The sequence below is a fragment of the Lipotes vexillifer genome, unplaced genomic scaffold, assembly GCF_000442215.2.
Source record: "Lipotes vexillifer unplaced genomic scaffold, Lipotes_vexillifer_v1.1 scaffold205, whole genome shotgun sequence".
NCBI lineage: Eukaryota > Metazoa > Chordata > Mammalia > Artiodactyla > Lipotidae > Lipotes > Lipotes vexillifer.
The window spans coordinates 573286-596422 of record NW_006781396.1 but is presented as its reverse complement, the minus strand read 5'-3'; the positions used below and the strand labels follow the sequence as shown (position 1 = coordinate 596422).

General features: G+C 40.0%; 2 protein-coding genes and 1 pseudogene across 2 annotated transcripts in view; all 3 read left to right on the top strand.

Moving 5' to 3' along the window:
- MCU (mitochondrial calcium uniporter) overlaps positions 1-386 on the top strand; it is a 231134-nt gene extending 230748 nt beyond the window's left edge. Inside the window, exon 8 of the mRNA XM_007454674.1 lies at positions 1-386. This exon is cut by the window's left edge and continues 1614 nt beyond it. The gene's annotated coding sequence lies outside the window, so the exon portion shown is untranslated.
- A 3667-nt stretch (positions 387-4053) lies between these two features.
- LOC103077908 (mirror-image polydactyly gene 1 protein-like) lies at positions 4054-5256 on the top strand (annotated as a pseudogene).
- A 3400-nt stretch (positions 5257-8656) lies between these two features.
- Positions 8657-23137, top strand: part of OIT3 (oncoprotein induced transcript 3) — a 32694-nt gene continuing 18213 nt past the window's right edge. The window contains exons 1-5 of the mRNA XM_007454673.1: positions 8657-8928; positions 12799-13173; positions 13965-14072; positions 18716-18838; positions 22784-22906. Of these exons, the coding sequence (XP_007454735.1) occupies positions 8868-8928; positions 12799-13173; positions 13965-14072; positions 18716-18838; positions 22784-22906 (790 nt within the window). The 5' untranslated portion in view covers positions 8657-8867. The remainder of the gene's footprint in view (positions 8929-12798; positions 13174-13964; positions 14073-18715; positions 18839-22783; positions 22907-23137) is intronic.

Here is a 23137-nt window from a genome sequence, read left to right as displayed (position 1 = left end):
CCCCCCCCCCCAGCCACTACCCCTTCCACTGGCATGACGGAATGAAAGGATGCATGTCTCCACTTCTCATCCCTCCTCCCACTTCCTTCCCCACCCGCCCCCCCCAGTCGTTCAACCCCCTTCCCTCATTTATTTCTGTTAAATTGTGTGAATTATTTTTAAACCATTTATCCTGTTTGTACGCAGCGTTTTTAAGAAGAAACAGCACAGTGCAATGAGCAAATCCTTTCAGGGTGTGTGGGAGGCAAGGGGAGGGAGAACGTGGAGAAAAGTCCTTTAAACAAATAGCAGAATATTGAACATGTGTAAAATCCTGTATCATTTATGAAATATGTATAAAAAGCAATGTACCTTCTGGAACAATAAATACTTATTCAATTTTTGAACTATAGCATCTCATTCTTTAAAGCAAAACAACCAAGATCAGAAACAAAAACAAGCTTATTCTGATTCAAGATGGAAAGGTTTTTACCTCTAAAATTAATTTTTATAAAAATACCATTTTGAAATTAAGTTTTGTTCCTGGAGCCTATATTTTTACAAGGCATTTCATGAATTCTTCCTGAACTTAAGATGGTCAATATTTTCCTAGTTTTCCAGAGCCACTAGAGGTTCAGTGACCTCTGCAACCGTGATAGAGCCGAGGGCAGCGCTGACACTAATATCCTTATCTCCTGATTAACAGGAAATATCTCCATTATATCAGATCACCAGATTGCCCAGTGTGGTCTCCTGGACTCCAGAAACTTGTTCAAGGGTGAACTAAGATCAAATACTCATTATTTTAAGAGTTTGTATCAAATTTATAATGATCACCAAATGGGAAAATATCACATGCCACCTAGTCCATCGAAGGCATATCAAAAAGCGTGTATTAAATGTCTGCATTAAGTGCAGTGTGAGATGTACTAAGAGCCTCCACAGCTACGGTCCTGCTTCTCCTGGCAGCTCACAGCAACCGAACACAAACATCCCTGAGATATGTAAGGTTTAAGAAGATAAGATTGAAAATATTAAGCCATTGTTTGCATTCAACAAATAATAACTACACCCATGCACCTATGGATGGCCAACTAGTCTATGACAAAGGAGGCAAGAATATACAATGGAGAAAAGAGTCTCTTCAATAAGTGGTGCTGGGAAGACTGGACAGATAACATGTAAAAGAATGAAATTAGAACACTTCTTAACACCATACACAAAAATAAACTCAAAATGGATTAAAGACCTAAATGTAAGGCCGGATACTATAAAGCTCTTAAAGGAAAAAAGCAGAACACTCTCTGACATAAATCACAGCAATATCTTTTTTGATCCACCTCCTAGAGTAACGAAAATAAATGAGACCTAATTAAGCTTGAAAGCTTTTGCACAACAAAGGAAACTATAAACAAAACGAAAAGACAGCCCACAGAGTGGGAGAAAATATTTGCAAAGCAACCGACAAGGGATTAATCTCCAAAATATACAAACAGCTCATGCAGCTCAATGTCAAAAAAACAATCCTATCAAAAAATGGGCAGATTTAAATAGACATTTCTCCAAAGAAGACATACAGATGGCCAGAAAGCACATAAAAAGATGCTCAACATCACTAATGATTAGAGAAGTGCATATCAAAACTGGAATGAGGTATCACCTCACACCAGTCAGAATAGCCATCATCAAAAAACCTACAAACAATAAATGCTGGAGAAGGTGTGGAGAAAAGGGAACCCTCCTACACTGTTGGTGGGAATGTAAATTGTTACAACCATTATGGAGAACAAAACAGTATGGATGTTCCTTAAAAACTAAATATAGAACTACCATATGATCCAGCAATCCTACTCCTAGGCATATATCTGGAGAAAACCATAATTCAAGAAGATACATGCTCCCCAATGTTCATTGCAGCACTATTTACAATAGCCAAGACGTGGAAGCAACCTAAATGTCCATCAATAGAGGAATGGGTAAAGAAGATGTGGTACATATATACAGTGGAATATTACTCAGCCATAAAAAAGAATGAAATAACACCATTTGCAGCAACGTGGATGGACCTAGAGATTATCATACTAAGTGAAGTAAGTCAGACAGAGGAAGACAAATATCATATGATATCACTTATGTGTGGAATCTAATAAAGAAGTGATACAAATGAACTTATTTACAAAACAGAAACAGACTCACAGATCTCAAAATCAAACTTATGGTTGCCAGAGGGGAAATGTGGGGGGAAGTGATAAATTAGGAGTTTGGGATTAACATATACACACTACTATATATATAATAGATAACTAATAAGGACCTACTGTATAGCACAGGGAACTCTACTCAATATTCTGTAATAATATATATGGGAAAAGAATCTGAAAAAGAATGGATCTATGTATATGTATAACTTATTCACTTTGCTGTACACCTGAAACTAACACAACATTCTAAGTCAACTATATTCCAGTAAAAAAAAAAAAAATTTTTTAAGGCAAATAATAACTACATATTCCACAATATCCTCTTAGGCTCTGGTGAATAATGGAGAGTGTTAAATCCATTTGTGAGCGTAGGTAATGAAGTTTCGCTAAGGGATCATGGACTTTTAGAGCCGGAGAAAGTAAAAGTATTCTCGGAGTATGGTTCCTGGAACAGCAACTTACCTCTCCAGAAATGCAAGTTCTCCACTCCCTACTGAATCAAACTAGGAGTGGAACCAGCAATCTGTGTTCAGCAAGTGCTCCTGATGATTCTGATGCAAACCATTGACCTCATCAAACCGTGGCTTTAAAGAGAAAGAAACTGAGGCATAGAGAGGGCATCTGTGTCATAACTCATCAGTGAATTCTATGATCAAACAACCAGACTGAGTGAGGATTGGTGAGTATGGTGACTATGGTAAATGGAAAGGATGGAGATCATGTCACACGTATGTACTATTGTATCTTGCTTGTGAGGGTGTAGTGATAAGCACACAGTAGATGCTTACAAAAACAAATACAAATAGGTTGAATTTTTTAAATCTGTCTGGAAAGATTTCACAGAAATGTGGAACTTCTTAGTAAGATTTCGGAATTGTTTCACCGAAACTGTTAAGGGTTGTCATTCATTTTTATCACTGCCAACAACCTTTAGTTCGTTGCTCCCCAAATAAGTCCAAACTCCTTGTCTTCCAAAATGGACTATGTGGTCCTTTCCTTAGGATAAATGTATAGGTTAATTTTAACAAGACCTACTGAATATAAAATGACCTGCTTTATAAATATTCATTTATGTATGTTTTATAAATGCATCATCCACTGAGCAATCCTTCCGCCTTGAAACTGCCCTCAGCTCTTGTGATGACTACTTCTCTGTAAATCTCTGACTACTTCTCAGCCTATTTTGCAGCATCCTCTTCCTCTGCCCACATCTTTCTATTAGGCTTCTCCAAGGTTCCATCTTGGACCCCATTTTCCATGAATGATCTCATCCATTCTCCTCCCCCAGTTTCAGTTACCATTTATACGCTGGTAGCTCTCTCAAATTGTTATCCTAGCTCAGATTTCTCCTGAAGAGTACATTGGTTAATCTATCTCCTAATTGATCTGTTTCCACCATTCCTGCCTGTGCATTAAATTCGTTCACTGTCACCGGAGTATTTTTGTTTTAATTTCTAATAGCACATACTTTAGAAAACTAAGAAGATACGAACAAGAGTTAACATTTAATGTGAGAGGCCTCTGCTCCCCGTGGGCCCTGTGCGCCACTGGCGGCTGGCTCACTCTCTGGCCGCGGCCTGCAGGAATTTTCACAGGCGAGCGCACCTCCCTGCGCAGAGGAGCCCCAGGCGGGCAGAGAGGCTCCGAGTGAGCGTCGGTTGGTGGACGTGGTGCCTGCGCGTCAGGCCTGAGAAGCTCTGGGCGAGAGCGCAGAGTCGGCTCCTGGGGCGGTGCGGGGCGCATCTCAGGTCTCACACTTGTAAGTTTCGGCAAAGAATGCTGTGCTTCTTTAGGCACGCTGAGCCATGCTGTACAAAGCTTCAAATCTTGGCGCAAAAACCAGAGACCTTGCCAGAGCAAACAAGAAGTACAAATGGACGACTGGTCAAAAGGGCCTAGATAAGCGGTGGTTGTTATTGCTCTTCCAACCAGCTGTGAAAGAAACCTTCATTGCCTGTATTTTATAATCAACCAGTATATTTTAAAACCAGGACAGTGCTGCGTTAGTACAGACATAACCCATAGTTATCTTGAACAAGAGACCACTAGGAGAAATAAAAGTACACAGCCAGATGAGCAACTGCCTGTGAATTTTAAGGGAAGCATGCAACAGAAATCCAATGAATTAGTTAATGAAGCTACATATGAGGGCATAGAACTGCCAGAGCAGAGATCAAGGAATTTTCAAGTCATCAGTCCTCATCTAGGTGATGAGAAAGCTCACTGTACCAGAGAAAAATCCAACATTATGGAACATAGAAATAATGATTTGCATTACAAATGTATGATTCCTTGTCAAGTTACTTCAGACTTAAAGAGGAGACAATAGCATTGCTTCTAAAAGAATTGGACATTCTCAAAGCAAGCAATAAAAAGCTTCAAGAAGGGCTTCCCTGGTGGCGCTGTGGTTGAGAGTCCGCCTGCCGATGCAGGGGACACGGGTTCATGCCCCGGTCCGGGAAGATCCCACATGCCGTGGAGTGGCTAGGCCCGTGAGCCGTGGCCGCTGAGCTTGCACGTCCTGAGCCTGTGCTCCGCAATGGAAGAGGCCACAACAGTGAGAGGCCCACATACCGCAAAAAAAAAAAAAAAAAGCTTCAAGAAAAACTGACTAAAGAAGATAAAGAACAGAGAAAACTAAAGCTTAAACTGGAACTCCAAGAAAAAGCAAAAGAAGCTCAAATTGCTGAAAAAACAGCAGCTCTGGTTGAAGAGGTGTATTTCGCAGAGGGAACGTGAAGCTATTATGTCTCGACTGCAGTTAGCCGATGAGGAGAGAGATGAAGCAATTGCACGAGCCAAGCATATGGAAATGTCTCTAAAACTGCTAGAAAATATTAACCCTGAAGAAAATGACATGACATTACAGGAATTACTGAACAGAATAAACAGTGCAGACACAGGGATAGCTATTCAGAAGAATGGAGCTATAACTGCGGATAGAATCTACAAGACCAAGGAATGTAAAAAGAGAATAACTGCAGAAGAAATGAATGCAGTGATTGAAGAATGGGATGCTGCTTTGTCTCAGGTGGAAGTTTTTCTCCCTTTGGAACTAATAAGACCTCTGGATTAGCAGAATCTCAGTTTGTAGAGATGGGAAGCAAAAATCTTGCTATTGGATCACTAAGGGTAGTAATGAATGAAGCCACTCCCATTTCAACCCCTTGATTCCTGGACCCGTGAATATTGGCTGTGGATGAAAAAGTACCATATATTGGATTCTGGTTTAGAGCATATACGCTGTCATGGAGAACCTTGTCCTAGCCCCACCAGGTATTGCCACATATCAGGAACTATAATCAAATCTTCAAAAATCCATTCCACTGTTTTATCAAGCTAGCTGTGTCAGGATGATGCAGAACTTGGTAAGATCAGTGTTCGTGAGCATGAGCCCATTGCCACACTTCATGTGCTATGAAGTGAGTTCCTTGATCAGAACAATGCTGTGTGGAATCTCATGGTGATATGTAAGGCATTCTATAAGTCCATGGATGGCTGTTTTTGCATAAGCATTGTATTCAGGGAAGAAAGTTCATATCCAGACAAAGTGTTTATTCCAGTAGGAACAGTAAAGAGCAGTTTTAGTAAGAAGGTAGGAGAATGAAAGTTTGTGATCCAAGAGCAGAGTTTCAGAGTTAAGGATTAAAGAGGACTAAGGACAAGATATGGCTAGGGTTATTGTTTGAAGGTATATTTTATTGGAATAAATGAGTCAAGAAATTGTGAGGCTAGAGTGTTGTATGGGTGATTCTTGCTTTTGTCTAGAATATTGGCAAGAAAAAAATTTTTTTAATGTGGGAAAGTAACCTTTGTTGTCAAATCACAGTGGTACAGATGAGAAGCAAGTCATCCAAATCAGTGCTTCTCAAACTGTCTGTGGTGAAAACCAGTTTAAAAAAACATTGTTCCAATGTGTTATGGGCCACTACTTTTATAACGTATAATAAAAATGACTTATTAAAAAAACTAAAAAATAAAAAATAAATGTGAGAGAAGGGAAAAGACACCACACAAAGTGGTCAGTGAAACTCAGGATGTGAGACGTTCTATAGGGCAAAAGACTGGGTTTCTTCAACAAGTAGCATGGGAGGTGGAGGGACTGTTATAGATTAAAAGAATTTAAGAGACCCAATCACAAGCAATGTATAGCTCTTGTTTGTTTTGTTTTGTTATAAATTTATTTTTTTTATTTATTTATTTTTGGCTGCATTGGGTCTTCGTTGCTGCATGCGGGCTTTCTCTAGTTGCGGTGAGCAGGGGCTACTCTTCGTTGCAGTGCGCGGGCTTCTCATTGCGGTGGCTTCTCATTGCGGTGGCTTCTCTTGGTGCGCGGGCTCTAGTAGTTGTGGCGCACGGGCTTAGTTGCTCTGTGACGTGTGGGATCTTCCCGGACCAGGGATTGAACCCGTGTCCCCTGCATTGGCAGGTGGATTCTTAACCACTGTGCCACCAGGAAAGCCCCTGTAGCTCTTGTTTGAATCCTGACTCAAGCTAGCAATACAAAGAAATTTTTGAAACAACTGGGGAAATTTAAATATGGAATGAGTATTAGATGATATTAAGGAATTACTGCTACTTTCCATAGTTGTAATAATGACAATACGATTATATAAAAAAGAAAGGCCATTTGTTAGAAATGCATACTGCTGTATAAATGAAATAAGATAGACAAAATGTTAACTATATGGCAGCTGGGTACTCTTTATTGTTTTTTCTACTTTGTATATATTTGAAATTTTTCATCATAAAAAATTAAAATGAAAGGGCCGGTCAACTAAAAAGGAAAAAATAGGAATAAGAAAAATATCCTACCATCCTGGGAAGACTTGTTTACAGAACCAAAGGACTATCTGGTAAAAGTCCTTGACTCTAGCAATCAATCCTGGCAGCCAATCTTGGTTTATCTCATGCACACGTCCTCTGTTTCTCTGCAACACATATGAAGCAGTCAGATGGCTTCTCAGGGACAGGAAATTGCAGGGTTTTGTTATTTCTGTTAAGACCATTGCCACTTAGCAGCACTACCCTGTAATGAAACAGTTCCTCAGTTAAGACCATTGCCACTTAGCAGCACTACCCTGTAATGAAACAGTTCCTCAGTTAAGACCATTGCCACGTAGCAGCACTACCTTGCAATGAAACAGTTCCTCAGTCCCAGAGTCATCCATTGCTGCCATCAGATTGCAACTTAATAAGCTAATAGTGATCAAGTTGCCTGTGTCCCACTAGCATTAGTGATAAAGTAGCTGAGTACAAGTTAAATCAATGGAAACCCCTTGCTAGACTGTAAAGTCTGCTTGTGGGAACCTCTTTTACCTTAATCACTGTCAAATACCCGTGACCAGCATGTTACCTGGCCCTTAGTAAGCACTACTGTTTAACTGAACCGAAACCCTAGAGGAAAGGGGCCACAGTAATGTGAATGCTACTTAGTGTAATAAGGAAATGTGCTAAAAGATTATGAAGACAAATTTAGGGACTACTTCCTAAAAGACAATAATATTTCTTTCCCAGGCACTAGAAGTTCTGCTATTAGGAAAAGAAGCACAGATGAAGAAAGTTTAGAAATAATAGAAGCCCAAAGCATCAGGTCAAGGTAAGATTAGGAGAGAAAAATTTTGGTTTCACATGGATTCTTGTTTAGTATCATATTTAAAAACAAGAAACAAAAACCTATTCTCTACCCTTCTTTTTATCCTTCCCCTTCACATTATCTTCAGTTACAGTGCTTGCCAATTCTCATTCTACGCACTGTAGGATGTCAGGAAGCTGGCAAACTCCAAACCTGTAATTACTAAGATTATGTCTAGTGACATGTAATATACAGGACCCTACATTGTCCCTCTCTTGTCTAAAACTGAAACTCTAGTAAACTTTGTCGCTTACTTTTCAGTGTCGTCAATTTAATGAATAGTTCCTAATCTGAAGCCCCTACCCCTATCTTACTGTGAGAATTAGTGAAATAAATAACACTAAACCATTTTAAATTTGGAGAAGAAAGGCACTATGAAAACATGAGATACTGCTGCTCAAACACAACTTAAACCTTGTTTCTTTAGGAAGTTTTGATACCAAAGACCATAATAAAACAGACTTGGATGTTTGCTTCAAGAAAATATTGTCCTTATTCCACACCTGTCCTTACTACTCTTTTGTGTGCTATTGTAAACTCCTTGAGCACCTGACCAAGACATTTTCTAAAGATCATTTCCAAAAATTAGGCTTTATCCCATTCTCATGTAATCTGCAATGCTATGGCTGCAATACCATGAAATCAGTTCCTTGAAGTCACAAAACAAGATTTTGACGTGAGGGGATGTCCCTCTTTTAGAGTTCCCTTCTGGATAAGATACTGGAGGCCTCATTGCAGGGAAGTCTTGAGAAAAAAACAATAGGAGGATAAGGGATTGTGAGGGTTTTTCTTTTTTTTCCCCTAAAGAAAAATATCAATAAAATAACTCTGTTGACAATGTAAAGCAGTGCTTTTATCTGGGGTCAAGGCCAGAGCAATGGACACCTTATCCCACTCATCCTCTTCCTCTGATAAAGCCCCAGCCAGTACTGAAAAGTCTTCTTCACAAGAGCCCAGAGGCCTTTTTAAAAAGTGTTTGAAAAAGAAGCGGACAGAGGAAGACTGAAATTAAGAGGATTTTCCAGTCTGTCTCTGGTGGCTGGTCCAAAAGGATGCTTCAGTTCCTGCTCTTCATCTGCCTCTTCATCACAGTAACGCTGGGGTCACCAACGGGTAAGTCTTGTGTCGAGTACTTGGCACGATGTACTTTTTGTTGGAGGAATTTGCTGTTATGTACAGGTAATTAAGAGCAAGATTCCAGTATCTTAAATACTGGTTCTAGAATAGGAGAAGAAAAGTCACTGAAAACCTGTGGAGATATATTTTCAGAGAATTTCATTTCATGTTCCGTTTAGCCTTTTGCCTGGGCATCCAAAATTTCCATGGATCTGCCAAATCCAAACAACTTTCCGTGAGCTAAATATTTCTTGGAGTATGTGTAGAAGGAATCCTAACCTCTTTATATTCTAGGCACTTGTAGAGTCCCAACTTTAAGAGGGAAAAAAAAATTTTTTTTAGAGCAGAGGATAGAGTTTTTTCTTTCATTGATACAAGGGACTGAGTGTGCCCCTAAAGGCACAGATCTGGATAAATCAGACTTCTTAGTCTTGACATCTGAAAATACGACTTTTTGCAGAGACTGAGTGAATCTTAAACTGTCTCCCCCCTTGGTACCTCCAGACTTGATACAAAACTGGCCAACAAAGCAAAGTTTTAATTCCATTTAGTAACAAATTTCTCTCTCCTTTTCCCATTAGAATTTAAGTTCTAACTAGAAGAGAGAGCGAGATGAATTTAAGTTCTAACTAGAAGAGAGAGTGAGATGGCGAGAACCATCCTTCTTGGCACCTCTGAGAATCTCAGTGTTTAATTGCCCCTATTTCTTCGGGGTAACTAAGGCCTTGCTCTAGTACCTTTAAGAATAAACATTAAAAATAGGCTTGAGACCCTAAGGAGACATGTAAAACTAAATGTCATGTGGTATCCTGGATGGGATGCCAGAATAGACAAAAACATGCAAAAACTAAAGAAATCTAAACTATGGACTTGAGTTAATAATAATGTATCAACACTGGTTCATTAATTGTGGCAAAGATACCACACTAGTGTACGATTGTTTCATAATAGGAGAAACTGGGTGCCAGAAAATGGGAACTTTTTGTACAATCTCCTCAATTATTCTCTAAATCTAAAACTGGTCTAAAAAAGTCTTAAAGATAGGTTTGAGCTAAGTTTAATCACCCTGTATGTGCTACCAGTAAGTAACCAAGAGTCGCTTGAGTCAAAGTGGTCCTGCCCTCAACTTCCTCCCCGCTTTCTCCCCACTCTCTTCCCTGTCTTACTCCTCCCTCTGGTACCTCCTGTACCCTCCCATCAGACACCTTCTCCCTTCCCAGATCTTTTTTACTTTATTAATTTTTCTTCCAGCCCTTCCAGGACGTTTGACTCAACGCCATAAGCACGATAAAAGGAGAACTTTGGGGGCTAGGGATTGGGTGGGAGTGCAGTTGCCTGAGAGGAGAGGGTAAGTGAGAAAAAAGCAGAAGAGGGGAGGGGGGAAGGCGGGAAGCGAAGGGGGAGAGGGAAGGAAGGAGAGGAGGGGCTTCCGGCCCGAGGGCGCGGGGGCAGAATCTGGCGATCGCGACTATCCGAGGGGCGGTGCCCAGGGTGCGGACCTGTTGGGTCAGGGAGTCCTGGTCCCCGGGACGAAAGGGCGGGGATGCTGACATTTGCTCTCTGCTTTCGGCCACGGCGAGGTGCCGGTCCTGGGGGCGCACGGACGTCCGGGCTGAGGAGCGAATGTCCTAGTAAATAAAGGCTGACCGGCTGTCTGCCAGCTGGGGCCCCCTGACTCGAACTTTGCCCACCGGGCTGTTCTCTGAAGCTCTCTCATTTGAGGGATGTATTATGTGTGCGTGTGTATATATACGTCAGTAATTCAGGACCCAACATGCATAATACCGAATTCGGGCTCCACATTGAGAGACTGAAAAAAGGAATTAACGCCAGCGGCCAGATTATTAAAGGATTAAATTACTCCCTTTGAAGGGGGTGAGTGGAATGGGTTTATTTAATGTTAGGAAATATTGCATGGGTAACTTTTAAAATATGTATTTAGTTTACAGAAGATAGTAAATTTCTCCTGTTTATGCCATGTATCACCTACAACAAGAGAGGAAGTAAACTTTCAACAAATAGCACAAGAAATGATAGTTAAATTTAAGGAAAAACTTTATAAATCATGAAATAGTTATTGAGGGAGCTTTAGGAATTTCTGTAAAAGCTATTAAAAGTTGAGTACTTAACCATTTCTTATAAAATTAGAGCCAAGGAGATGAACCAAATATTTCTATGGATTTATAATCACCTGTGAAATTGCCCTGGAAATCTGTCTTCATAAGAGAACCACAGCTGGGAGAGCAGATAAGGGAATTTTTCCCTTTTCAGAGGGTAGAGAGTCTGTATGAGGACATTTCTTCCTCATACCATCAAACTATGGTCTAGGGCACAGTTGGGAAACCGCAGGGACATTATAAGGAGAGGGTTGCTCCTGGCACGTGTAACTCTGCAAAAGTGTTACTTCCAGAATATGCAATATCCTACTTATTTCTTGTCCCAAACGGTTATTATACTCTCAGTGGGGCCCTTAGCACTAGGCTACACCCTCCTCTGCATGTGACTGAAGTTTTGAGAGTAAACTTGAAATTGAAATGTAGACTGGGAAAACCCAAAATATTTTCTAGACAACTTAGATTTTTTCGATCATGGCCTATCCACACTTAATTATTGTGCAGTATTTGCTGAAGCTGAATTTCCTGCCCACAAAGTATATCAGCCTTAATATGAATTCCTTGCCTACAATGTCTATTAAGTCAGCCTCACATGCATTAAGAAGGATAGTACTCTGGCTAGGACTCCTTTCTAGAATTTCTTGATTTTATAGATTCTTTGTAAGAACAATTTGCCTGTGTTAATTCAATGTTTTCCTGAAATTGAGAGAAGCAGTGAACTGGGGATATTGGTGTATTCAGTCATTAAAATGTTTTTGATGAGGTATTTGTCCATTTTATTTATGCACTAAAAATGCATGCTTGAAATGTTGCTATATTCTAGACAGTGATGCCCTGGCTAATTGTGAAGACACAAAGTTAATGGTGTTTTCAATAGGTGATGGAACATGTACCAACATTCACATGGAGAATATCTTTGGTAATTACTTGACACTATACTGTGTATTTCAAAGCAGCTGACATATGCCAGAGACCTATTCCTTCTAAGGTGGGATGAGCTTTACACATTCATTATCAAGCCAAACTGCCCGCTAATGCAAAATTCCATCCAAAATCTTGCTTACAAATGACCATCCAACTACTTTTTGAAAATTTCCAAAGATGAAGAGCTTACCACTCTATGATACAGCCTCTCCATTACTAGATAGCTGAACTGAAATGCACTTCCCCGTAACAAATTTGTTCTTGTCATTGTAACAGGAAGCTAATTCCTCTTTCACAAGCCATTCCAGATTTTTGAAGACTGAAGCGTATTCTTCAGGGTTTGTTTTTTTTTTTCCCTCCAAACAGTAGTTCTCAGCTTCTTCCCCAGTAAATAATTGTTAGGCTCCCTTCTAAATCTGGTCACCTTCCTCTGGACATCAAGTTTGTCCATTACTTTCATAAAATGTAGCCTCCAGGTGTGAACACAGTACTCAAAATATAGTCTGACCAGTGCAGATTTCAGTGAGACTATAACCTCCCTTGGTCTGAACAACTATCCTATCAGATGATTACTCTGGATAAAAGGTTTAGTTCAATGCAAACATAAGACCTTAAATAGATTTGAAATAATTTTTCAAATGTAAAAGGCATTTATGAAATATGTTTACGTCAACTTGAGGAATCTTAAACAGCTACTTTTGGGGACTTTAGATTATTTCTTTCTTGAACTAAAAAGCCAGAATGTAAGGCCAAGAAGGTGGACTCAGGCTATTGCCACTGTGATCTGAAACATCACAAGGTGCCTCTGAGGTGTCCTTTTCATTCCCAGCCCTAGATCCTTGTTCTGCTTACATCAGTCTGAATGAGCCGTGGAGGAACACTGATCACCAATTTGATGAGTCTCAAGGTTCCCCTCTGTGTGACAACAATGTGGATGGGGAGTGGTACCGCTTCACAGGCATGGCAGGGGATGCCATGCCCACCTTCTGCATACCAGAAAACCACTGCGGAACCCATGCACCTGTCTGGCTCAATGGCAGCCACCCTCTGGAAGGTGATGGCATTGTGCAACGCCAGGCCTGTGCAAGCTTCAGTGGGAACTGCTGCCTCTGGAACACCACGGTGGAGGTCAAGGCTTGCCCTGGAGGCTACTATGTGTATCGTCTGGCCAAGCCCAGCGTCTGCTTTCACGTCTACTGTGGTCGTGAGTACCTTCCCTGGGCTCTTTTCCCTCCCCCACAAGGCCACATATGGCATCAAAGAGAAAAACGCCATAGGAAATTTGGTTATGGTAGTATCGCAGAGCCTGAAGAACATTGATTTAGGGCCACGGATACCTCCAGATCATGATTTCTGAGGTCTGTTCTTAGATTTCTGAAAAATTCCTGAAGAATAGAAAGGGAAAGGAGCTATGACTTTGATCAGTTTCACTTTGTCTTCCACTCCATTCAAACAGAACAGTAGAAAGTGAAATATTGACTTAGGTTATTTAGTGTGGATTTCCAGCCTTTTTGAGTATGGAGGACCCCTTCTTAATATATATTTCAGACATCCATATGGTAGCATTGTGCTTAGTGCCCATTGATTTTTTAAATGATGTATAATGGGAAGAAGGCACTTGAGATCAGTAATACTTTTAAGTGAATTTTCATGTATTAATCCCATAAAAATCTGTATACATTTAAAAAATAGACTGCATAGAAGAGTAGGACATAATGTTTATTTAATCTACAGCTCATGTTTGGTGAGGTTTTAGATTTGCCGAAACTCCATGGTCACCCAAGGATCTGAAGTTGGGACTCATTGATTTCAATGACAGAACATGTCCCTAGGCAGCACCTCTTGCCATTGGGTTATATAAACCCTGATCAATGAGAATTCTCTTGATGTTGGCTAGGAATTCATACCCCGTGATTGAACTCATGAGGCTTTCTCATGGATGAGAGTGTCCTCTGGTCCTCGCCCTTCCTGAAAGGTCCTCTTTATCCTCCATAGATTTTTATGACATCTGTGATGAGGACTGCCACGGCAGCTGCCTGGATACCAGTGGGTGCACGTGCTCTCCAGGAACTGTGCTAGGCCCCGACAGACAGACATGCTTTGGTAAGAAACCCATCTTGCGGTAGAAACAGGCAATTAGGAGTAAAGGACAAATCAAAAACTCTTCCTGACTCAGAGCGCCATCATTTTTCCAGTTTGTGTCTCTGAAAACTCAGAATGGGGTTTGTCTTTTTAGTTCATAACTAAAGCCTCAAGCCAAATTTATATCGTGTGTCGGAACAGTCTGGGATTGCGTTGTCCAATACACTAGCCACTAGCCATGTGTGGCTATGTGGCTTGTGTGACTGAAAAACTGAATTGTAATTTTACTTAATTTTAATTTAAAAGCTAATATTTGATTCAGTCATTGGAAAACTAAAAATGTGTGGGGCAATTTGAGTGAACTGTAAATTTTATGACTCTAAAATACAGCTCAAGTATTTCTGATGAAAATTTATCATCCAAATTGAGACATGCTAAAAGTATAAAATACACACCAGATTTTGAAGATTAGTTCAGAAAAAGAATAAAAGATATCAATAATTTTAATATTGATTATATATTGAAATGAAATATTTTAGACATACTGGATAAAATGAAATCTATTTTTTTTAATTTATTTTATTTATGTATTATCTTTTGGCTGCACTGGGTCTTAGTTGCGGCACGTGGGATCTTCGTTGAGGCACATGGGATCTTCAGTTGTGGCATGCAGGATCTTTCGTTGAGGCACGTGGGCTTCTCTCTGGTTGTGGTGTGCAGGTTTTTCTCTCTCTAGTTGTGGCGCACAGGCTCCAGAGTGTGTGGGCTCTGTAGTTTGTGGCACGAGGGCTCTCTCGTTGAGGGACGCAGGCTCAGTAGTTGTGGCGCTCTGGCTTAGTTGCCCCACAGTGTGTGGGATCTTAGTTCCCCAACCAGGGATTGAACCTGCATCCCCTGCATTGGAAGGCAGATTCTTTACCACTGGACAACCAGGGAAGTCCCTGAAATATATTATTAAGATTAATTTTACCAACGTCTTTTAACAAACTTTTTAATGTGACTACTAGGAAATTTTACATTACATGTGTGTCTTGCTTTGTATTTCTGTTGGGTAGCGTTGGTCTAGAATTATCTAAGGACATACTCCTATAGCTTCACTAATATAATTTTGGTTTGTCTGAGTAGCAAGAAAGGGGAGTCAGATTATTTGTAGGAAATCCAGAGTTGTCCAATTGTATACATGTTTTGTTGTCTACAGCAGGGAGAAAATAGAGTTGAAAAACCCAGGACTGAAGATCATCTATTTTCTGTTTAGTGTTATGAAGCTTTTTGTATTCAGACTCAAATAGAGTTAAAACAAGTCTAGAGAGAAAGGGGAGGACTACCCCACAGCTGCCTCCTCCAGAAGAAGAGTAACAAGATCAGGATGGGATAGGGCATCAGATGAAAGGGATATCAAAGGGTTCTTATTTTAGAAAAGCTTTTGCTCCTCAGTCTCTTTAATGAACCCCACTAGCCATCCCATGGAGCATGGTTAGGTGCTCCCATAACAGTTGTTAGGGCTCTTGCCTGGTTGATTTTGACTATGTGATTTAATGTAAACAGGTTCAGGGTGTGGGGGACGATGGTTCCTACAATTGCCCCCAACCCCTCACACTACACACACACACACACACACACACACACACACGTGTCTGTTAGAAAATATTTGGCTTCCTCTTAAGGCAGGAGTTGTTCATTCATCTCTTCTTTTGTTTTAATATAACTTTTGAATAGGTAATGTATTTAAATGGCTCCCAAGTTAAACAGCATGAAGGTATACAGTGAAATATCTAGCTCTCTGTCCCCCATTTGCTCCATTTCCCTCTCCTCCAACTCCATCCCAAGTAAACTCTTTTCTTTTTAATATTTATTTTATTTCTTTATTTTCCTTTATTCTTTTGGCTGTGTCGGGTCTTAGCTGTAGCACGCGGGATCTTTCATTGTGGAACACGGGCTTCTCTCTAGTTGTGGCACATGCGCTCCCGGGCACATGGGCTCTGTAGTTGTGGCCCACAGGCTCTCTCATTGAGGCGCATGAGGTCAGTAGTTTCGGCGCGCAGGCTTAGTTGCCCCACGGCATGTGGGATCTTAGTTCCCTGACCAGGGATCGATCCCACGTCCCCTGCATTGGAAGGTAGATTCTTTACCACTGGACCACCAGGGATTTTTTAAACCAAAGGTTGCATATTATACACACCATACACATCTCTTGCTTAACAATTTATCTTGGACATCTCTGCCTATCGGGACATAGGGAAAAGCCCCCAGTTCCTGCCTGGAGTCTGTCTGTTGGTTTCAGGGAGATCATGAACTCCCTGAAATTAGAGGCAAAGTTTTATGTTTATGTGCATGTTTCAATGTTACTTTAGTTTTTTAAAAAATATGTAACAATTTAAATTATTTATTATAAATTATTTTTTTCAGGCAGAGAGAAGAGTATATAACAGACACTCATGTACCCAGATTTATAGCTAAATTTTTCTTCCTTTTTTAATTAAAAATATATATTTTAAAATATTTATTTATTTATTTTTGGCTGCGTTGGGTCTTCATTGCTGCATGTGGGCTTTCTCTAGTTGTGGCGAGCGGGGGCTACTCTTCGCTGCGGTGCATGGGCTTCTTATTGCGGTGGCTTCTCTTGTTGTGAAGCACGGGCTGTAGGCACGCGGGCTTCAGTAGCTGTGGCTCGCAGGCTCAGTAGTTGTGGCTTGTGGGCTCTAGAGCGCAGGCTCAGTAGTTGTGGTGCACGACTTAGTTGCTCCGCGGCATGTGGGACCTTCCCGGACCAGGGCTCGAACCCGTGTCCCCTGCATTGGCAGGTGGATTCTTAACCACTGCGCCACCAGGGAAGTCCCTCTTCCTTTTTTTAAAATAAAATTTTACAGATACAAATAAAGCCATCTCACTCCATCTCCTTTACCTCTCTCACCCTCCAGGGGTAAAATCACAGTTTTGAAGTTAGTGTGTGTCTTTCCGGTCCCTGTTTTTATGCTTTTATTATTTATGTAATAAATAACAATAATAATATAACATAACAGTAACAATATATAGCATTGTTTTGTGTGTTCTTAAAATTAACATAAAAATGATACCTTACCTCACGTGTGAGATTTTCTCTAGAGTATACCCATAAAAGTGGAATTGCTGGGGCATAGAGTTTCTAAGGCTGTAAGTGACAATAAACTCCCAGATAACAATGGCTTCAATAAGTAGAAGCGTATTTCTCTCTCAGGTAAAATAATCAGTCTCCAGGTAAGCAATCCAGGCTTTCGACAGAGGGTGAACCCAAGCACCAGTGTGGCCACTCCCAGGAGGGCTGCTAGCACCTCTAGCCATCCACTGCCCTGATGAAGGGTCTAATCTTAGCAACTATATTTTTCATTTCTGCGAGTTCTGTATGTTTGTTTTGTTTCAATTCTGCCTTGTCTTCCTACACAATTTTATTTTGGTTACTGGCCTTTCTTTTATCTGTGTAGTAATTTTTTAAATCCTTGTAATATGGATTCTTCTGGATTATTCTGTTCTCTCCAGTTCAAAGCCTCCCATTCGTTATCTTGTCAGCTTTCTCATAGTGGATCATCTCCTCCTGCATATGTTTTATGATAAACCACCTTCTGTTGTAATTGTTTTTCTGTGGTACTCCACTCTTATTATCTGGTTTGAGGAGTTTTTTTTTTTTACTACAGAGAGTTTTTTGATTGCTTGTATCACAGAAACTTCACCAGTCCAGGCCAAACTTTACATCAGTTTCTCAATTTCAAGATCCCCACGCCATGTGGGAATTATGAGTTCATACTTCAACCGTGGCAGGGCCCAACTTGGGGTTTATGAAGGCTTTTCTCTTTCCTAGAGCCTCAGGCAGAGAGCTCCTTACTTCTTTCCTTCTCCTGCCCCTTTCATTGTGGGGATACGTTTTCCAGGGTCCTAGACTTGAGCAGGGTTTCAGTTCCAGCTCATCTCCTCTCGTGGGCCCAAGGCCATGCCTCCTGTCACCTTGTGGGTGTTTAAACCCCAGTCCCTCTTTTATATCCTGTATCCAAGCCATGACAAATTTAGCTCCTCATGCTCCCCTGTTTTTGTTTGTAGAAGGAAGGGGATCGACATTTGTTGCCAACTGTGCATTTTTTTTTTTTTATAGCAAGAGTCCATGTCCTTCATCAGATTCTTAAAAATATTAGCAACCATTGCTTAAGTACAATGTGGGAATATTCCAATATTTAAAATAGATTTGAGGGCAGTTGTTCATGTTATAAAGAAGACTGCTTCGCAAAAAATTTTATCCAACATATCCTCTGCAATGCAAATTCCCTTAATGCATTTAAAACACAGTTTGATTTATGTTTTATTTATTTAGCAAATCTTCAGGAATTGCAGAAAGTGAGACTCTCCAATACAAACAAGCAGGTGGACCCAAATAACAAAGGGGACTTCATTTCCCCAACAGTTTTGCCCTGAGAAGAGAACTGGCAAGCAACCAACTAACTGCCTTCCACTCCAGCAGAGGGCAGAGGGACAAATAATAACTTGGTGGGGAGACCAGGTTAATAAAACCGATTATATTGGAGTTGCTTTGTGGAAAGTCTATGGACAGGATCTGAAAAGATGTGGAGTTTCTACTAAGGGGCTTGGGAAAAGATTGCATGGCTCAGCAGTATGTAAATGGTGTGGTCTCTCTTCTACAGATGAAAATGAATGTGAACAAAACAATGGTGGCTGCAGTGAGATCTGTGTAAACCTCAAAAATTCATATCGCTGTGAGTGTGGGGTTGGCCGTGTGCTAAGAAGTGATGGCAAGACATGTCAAGGTGAGATGGGCAAGAAGGGATTCACATCAAGAGCCCCCAGTAAGCCATTGGCTTATTCTTTGATGTTCATAAAACTGGCCAACATCAGAAGAGAGTAACAATCTGGTTGTGTAAAGAAACCACAAATCATCATCACTGAGAATCATTGCAGGATGCTCGTGTTGCAGACAGAATGCAGTGTTGATTTTGTCTCCAAGCTTTAGCAGGAGGGAGCTGTTGCATTTTGCAAGAGGCAGAGAGCTGCATTTTAATTGGGGGTGTAAAAATAGGGTATTCCATGTTTCTCAAACTTTAATGTGCCCACGAATCACCTGGGATCTTGTTAAAATACAGGTTCTGATTCAGTAGGTCTGGGGTCAGGTGAAGATATTGCATTTCTAAATAACTTCTAGGTGACACCTGTGCTGCACATCCAGGGAGCACATCTGGAGTAGCAAGATAATGGAGGTAGGTAGCATAACAAATGGTTTACAGCAGTGTTTCTCAAACTTCCCTGCTGAGAATCACCTGGTTACCTTTAAAGCTGGCCTTTCCCAGGCCTCTCTCCTGGAAACTCTCGTTCAGTGGGGCGGGAGGGGCCTTACAGTTTGTGTTTTTTACCAAGTTTCTAGGTGAGTCTTACCATCTTGGAAGTTTGGGAAACTGGCTTACATGAAGCCATTTTTTTTTACTCATATGCTTTGAATTTATTAGAGATTAATACATTTTTAGAGATAAGTAAACTTATCTTTTTTTTTTTTTTTTTTGCGGTACGCGGTCCTCTCCCTATTGTGGCCTCTCCCGTTGCGGAGCACAGGCTCTGGATGCGCAGGCTCAGCGGCCATGGCTCATGGGCCTAGCCGCTCTGTGGCATGTGGGATCTTTCCGGACCAGGGCACAAACCCGTGTCCCCTGCATCGGCAGGCGGACTCTCAACCACTGCACCACCAGGGAAGCCCTAAACTTATCTATTTTGATAGTAGAAATGCTGTATACATTTCATATAATTAAGTACTAAAAAGAATTTGTAATGTATGTCAAATAATTGAAATGGAAATTGTTTACTATTATGACATGAAACTTAGATAATGTCCCTTCTCTAAGGCCCTTGCAAATTATCCCAAATAAAATTTCATCACTTCCACTTTAATAAGTCTGAATCTCATGATATTGGTAGTTGAGAGACCAAAAAAGAAAAAAATTCTGCAGATTATATGAAGAGATAAATGGCTTAATTATCATTATTTACAGAGGACATATGATTTGTCCCAGAGGGTAATTGAATTTGTGGCATAACAGATTATAATACTGCTTACGATTTCACTGTATTCTAGTTATATTCAAAATAATAAAATACTACCCCAAAAGGAAAAATTATGGCTAGTGCTCACAATTCATTTCATGCAACAAAATTTGCATTATTAACTCAGGGACCATTAACCAGGATATCAAACTACTGTCCCTTGTAAAAAGACTAAATGTACTTTAAATTTTATTGAGTAAGAGTGATATCCTGGGCTTCCCTGGTGGCGCAGTGGTTGAGAATCTGCCTGCTAATGCAGATGACACGGGTTCGAGCCCTGGCCTGGGAGGATCCCACATGCCGCGGAGCAACTAGGCCCGTGAGCCACAACTACTGAGCCTGCGCGTCTGGAGCCTGTGGTCTGCAACAAGAGAGGCCGCGATAGTGAGAGGCCCGCGCACCGCGATGAAGAGTGGCCCCCGCTTGCCACAACTAGAGAAAGCCCTCGCACAGAAACGAAGACGCAACACAGCAAAAATAAATTAAAAAAAAAAAAAAAAGTGATATCCTGAATCCTCCTTAAATCTTATTTTATGTAATAATCTTTACATATTTAAATATTAATGAAATGTTCCATGAGGAACATTTATAATTACTCATGAGTATTTTATTGGAAATATTAAGTTAATCCTCATATAATTTTAAAACCTAATAATCATAGCTGAAAAGTATTTTAGCAGAAGATAAAATTTGAATATGAATTACACTTTAGGATTAAGATTCATATTTGAAATCCTGCTTTTTGTTTGTTTGTTTGTTTTTTGTTTTTATGGAAACCCTTACATTTTATTGATAGTCCAAACATATTTGTTTCTTTAGCAAGTCTGTTAGATTAGCATATCTTCTTTTTTAAAATAAAAAGCTCTTTTTATTTTTAAGTAACTTTTATTGTTTTGTTTTATTATGAAAGAATTATGTTCATAGAAGAAAATACAAAGGAGTAAAAGAACGATAACCAAAATGACCACAATCCCACTTGCAGATATAGCCATTCTAAACATTTTGGTATGTCGTTGGAAGAGACTTAAAATCCTTCAAACCAAATAAGAATTTCAGTTTATTTTGTGCTTTGTAATTTTAGACCTGGAAATATCCTGAGTGAACATTTAATCCAACCCTTTCATTTTACATATATTGAAATTGAGGCCCAGGGAAATTAACTGACTTAAGGAAGACCATTTTTAAGAAAAAAATTTCCTATTAATGTTGACTTTAACATTTTATAGCATATTTTATGCTTTCTTCTACACCATTATATATCATTTTCAGCTATTTCAAAAACCCATAGGAATACTCTTATCCTTTTTAACTGTACAGACTTATAAACAGGTGATAGCCTAATCTCTCCTAAGTTTTGCAAAGGTTAATTCATTGCAAATTTATTCTCTCTCCCTGTTTCACAAAAATTGATTCATCTCAAGTTAATTTACTGAGGACTAATATTTTTATTTTTAATGAACTGAGACATAGCTATAACTGGAAATTGGCTCATATCCTTCCTTGAACATCTTAAATGATTTGAAAGCATTCCCTTTTTTTTTTTTTTTTGGCCATGCCATGCGGCATGTAGGATCTTATTTCCCCAACTAGGGATCGAACCCAGGCCCTTGACAGTGAGAGTGTGGAGTCCTAACAACTGGACCACCAGGGGATTCCTGAACGCATTCCCTTTTATTATCTTACCCCTAAAACAGGGACCAGCAAACTTTTTCTGCATAAACACAATAGTAGATATTAAAGGCTTTGCGGACCGTATGGAATCTGTTGAAACTACTCAACTCTGCCCTTGTAATGAAAAAGCACCCATAGACAATAGGGAAATAAATGGGTATGACTGTGTGCCAATAAAACTTTATTTACAACAACATGTAGCAGGCCAGAGTTTGATGACCCATGATCTAGAAGATCATATCCAGAGCCCACAAAGGTCATTATTTTTCCTAGCTAACTATGACATTATGTGGTAGTTTCTTCATTTTTCAACTGAATATTTTTCCTTTTTGCACATTTGATTGAGTATGCTTTTTGAAAATGTGAAACTTTTAAAGAGAAAACTAAAAAACTATGTCATAAGAGGAATGTCACAAAGAGCTCAGCTGAGTGGAATCTTTCAGTGTGTTGTCCAGGTTTCATTTTTATAATGTGCTGTCAGCCCAAGAAACATATCTCCAGTGATATTATTCCTAGAGATTTGAGGAGAGGGGCTGGTGATCCAACCACTGGTAATAGCTCTGACTAACTCTGATCCATTTAGCTGCCCTAGGTGAATTTATATTCTGTCAGTCCCTTTTACATCAATAATACTCTATAAAATTCCAAACTGGGTGGACTAAATGTTACAGAAATTAAGAAATGACTTTCGTGTCTCCCTCCCCCAAATTGTAGTCTAACCATGAGAAAAACAGACAAAGCTGGATTGAAGGGCATTCTACAAAATGACCAGCTTAAATGGTTAGAGCTATGTGTGTTGTAAGATTGCTCTTTGTAGCTTTAACATTTAATAAACTTCTTTGTAGACATCATGTCTCAGTGACTGAGTTGGGCCCCAGTGATACTGTGGTAAGTCAGGTACAATGCCTGATGCAAAGTACCAGTCCAAGAACCAGAATTCTTGGGGAAGAGGGCTACAATATCATTCCCTTTTCTTTTGGTTTTTATTGCAGACATTGAAGGATGCCACAATAACAATGGCGGCTGCAGCCATTCTTGCCTTATGTCTGAGAAGGGCTATCAGTGTGAATGTCCCCGGGGCTTGGTGCTGTCTGAGGATAACCACACTTGCCAAGGTAGTACATGCTCAACCTCTGCTCTTAATTCCTCCCTCTTAATCTCCCTGCCTTCCTCAACCGAGTGTGTCAAGATTCTCATCTTTTAGAACACCACCTCTTTTTTTTTTTTTTTTTTTTTTTAACATCTTTATTGGGGTATAATTGCTTTACAATGGTGTGTTAGTTTCTGCTTTATAACAGAGTGAGTCAGTTATACATATATATATGTTCCCATATCTCTTCCCTCTT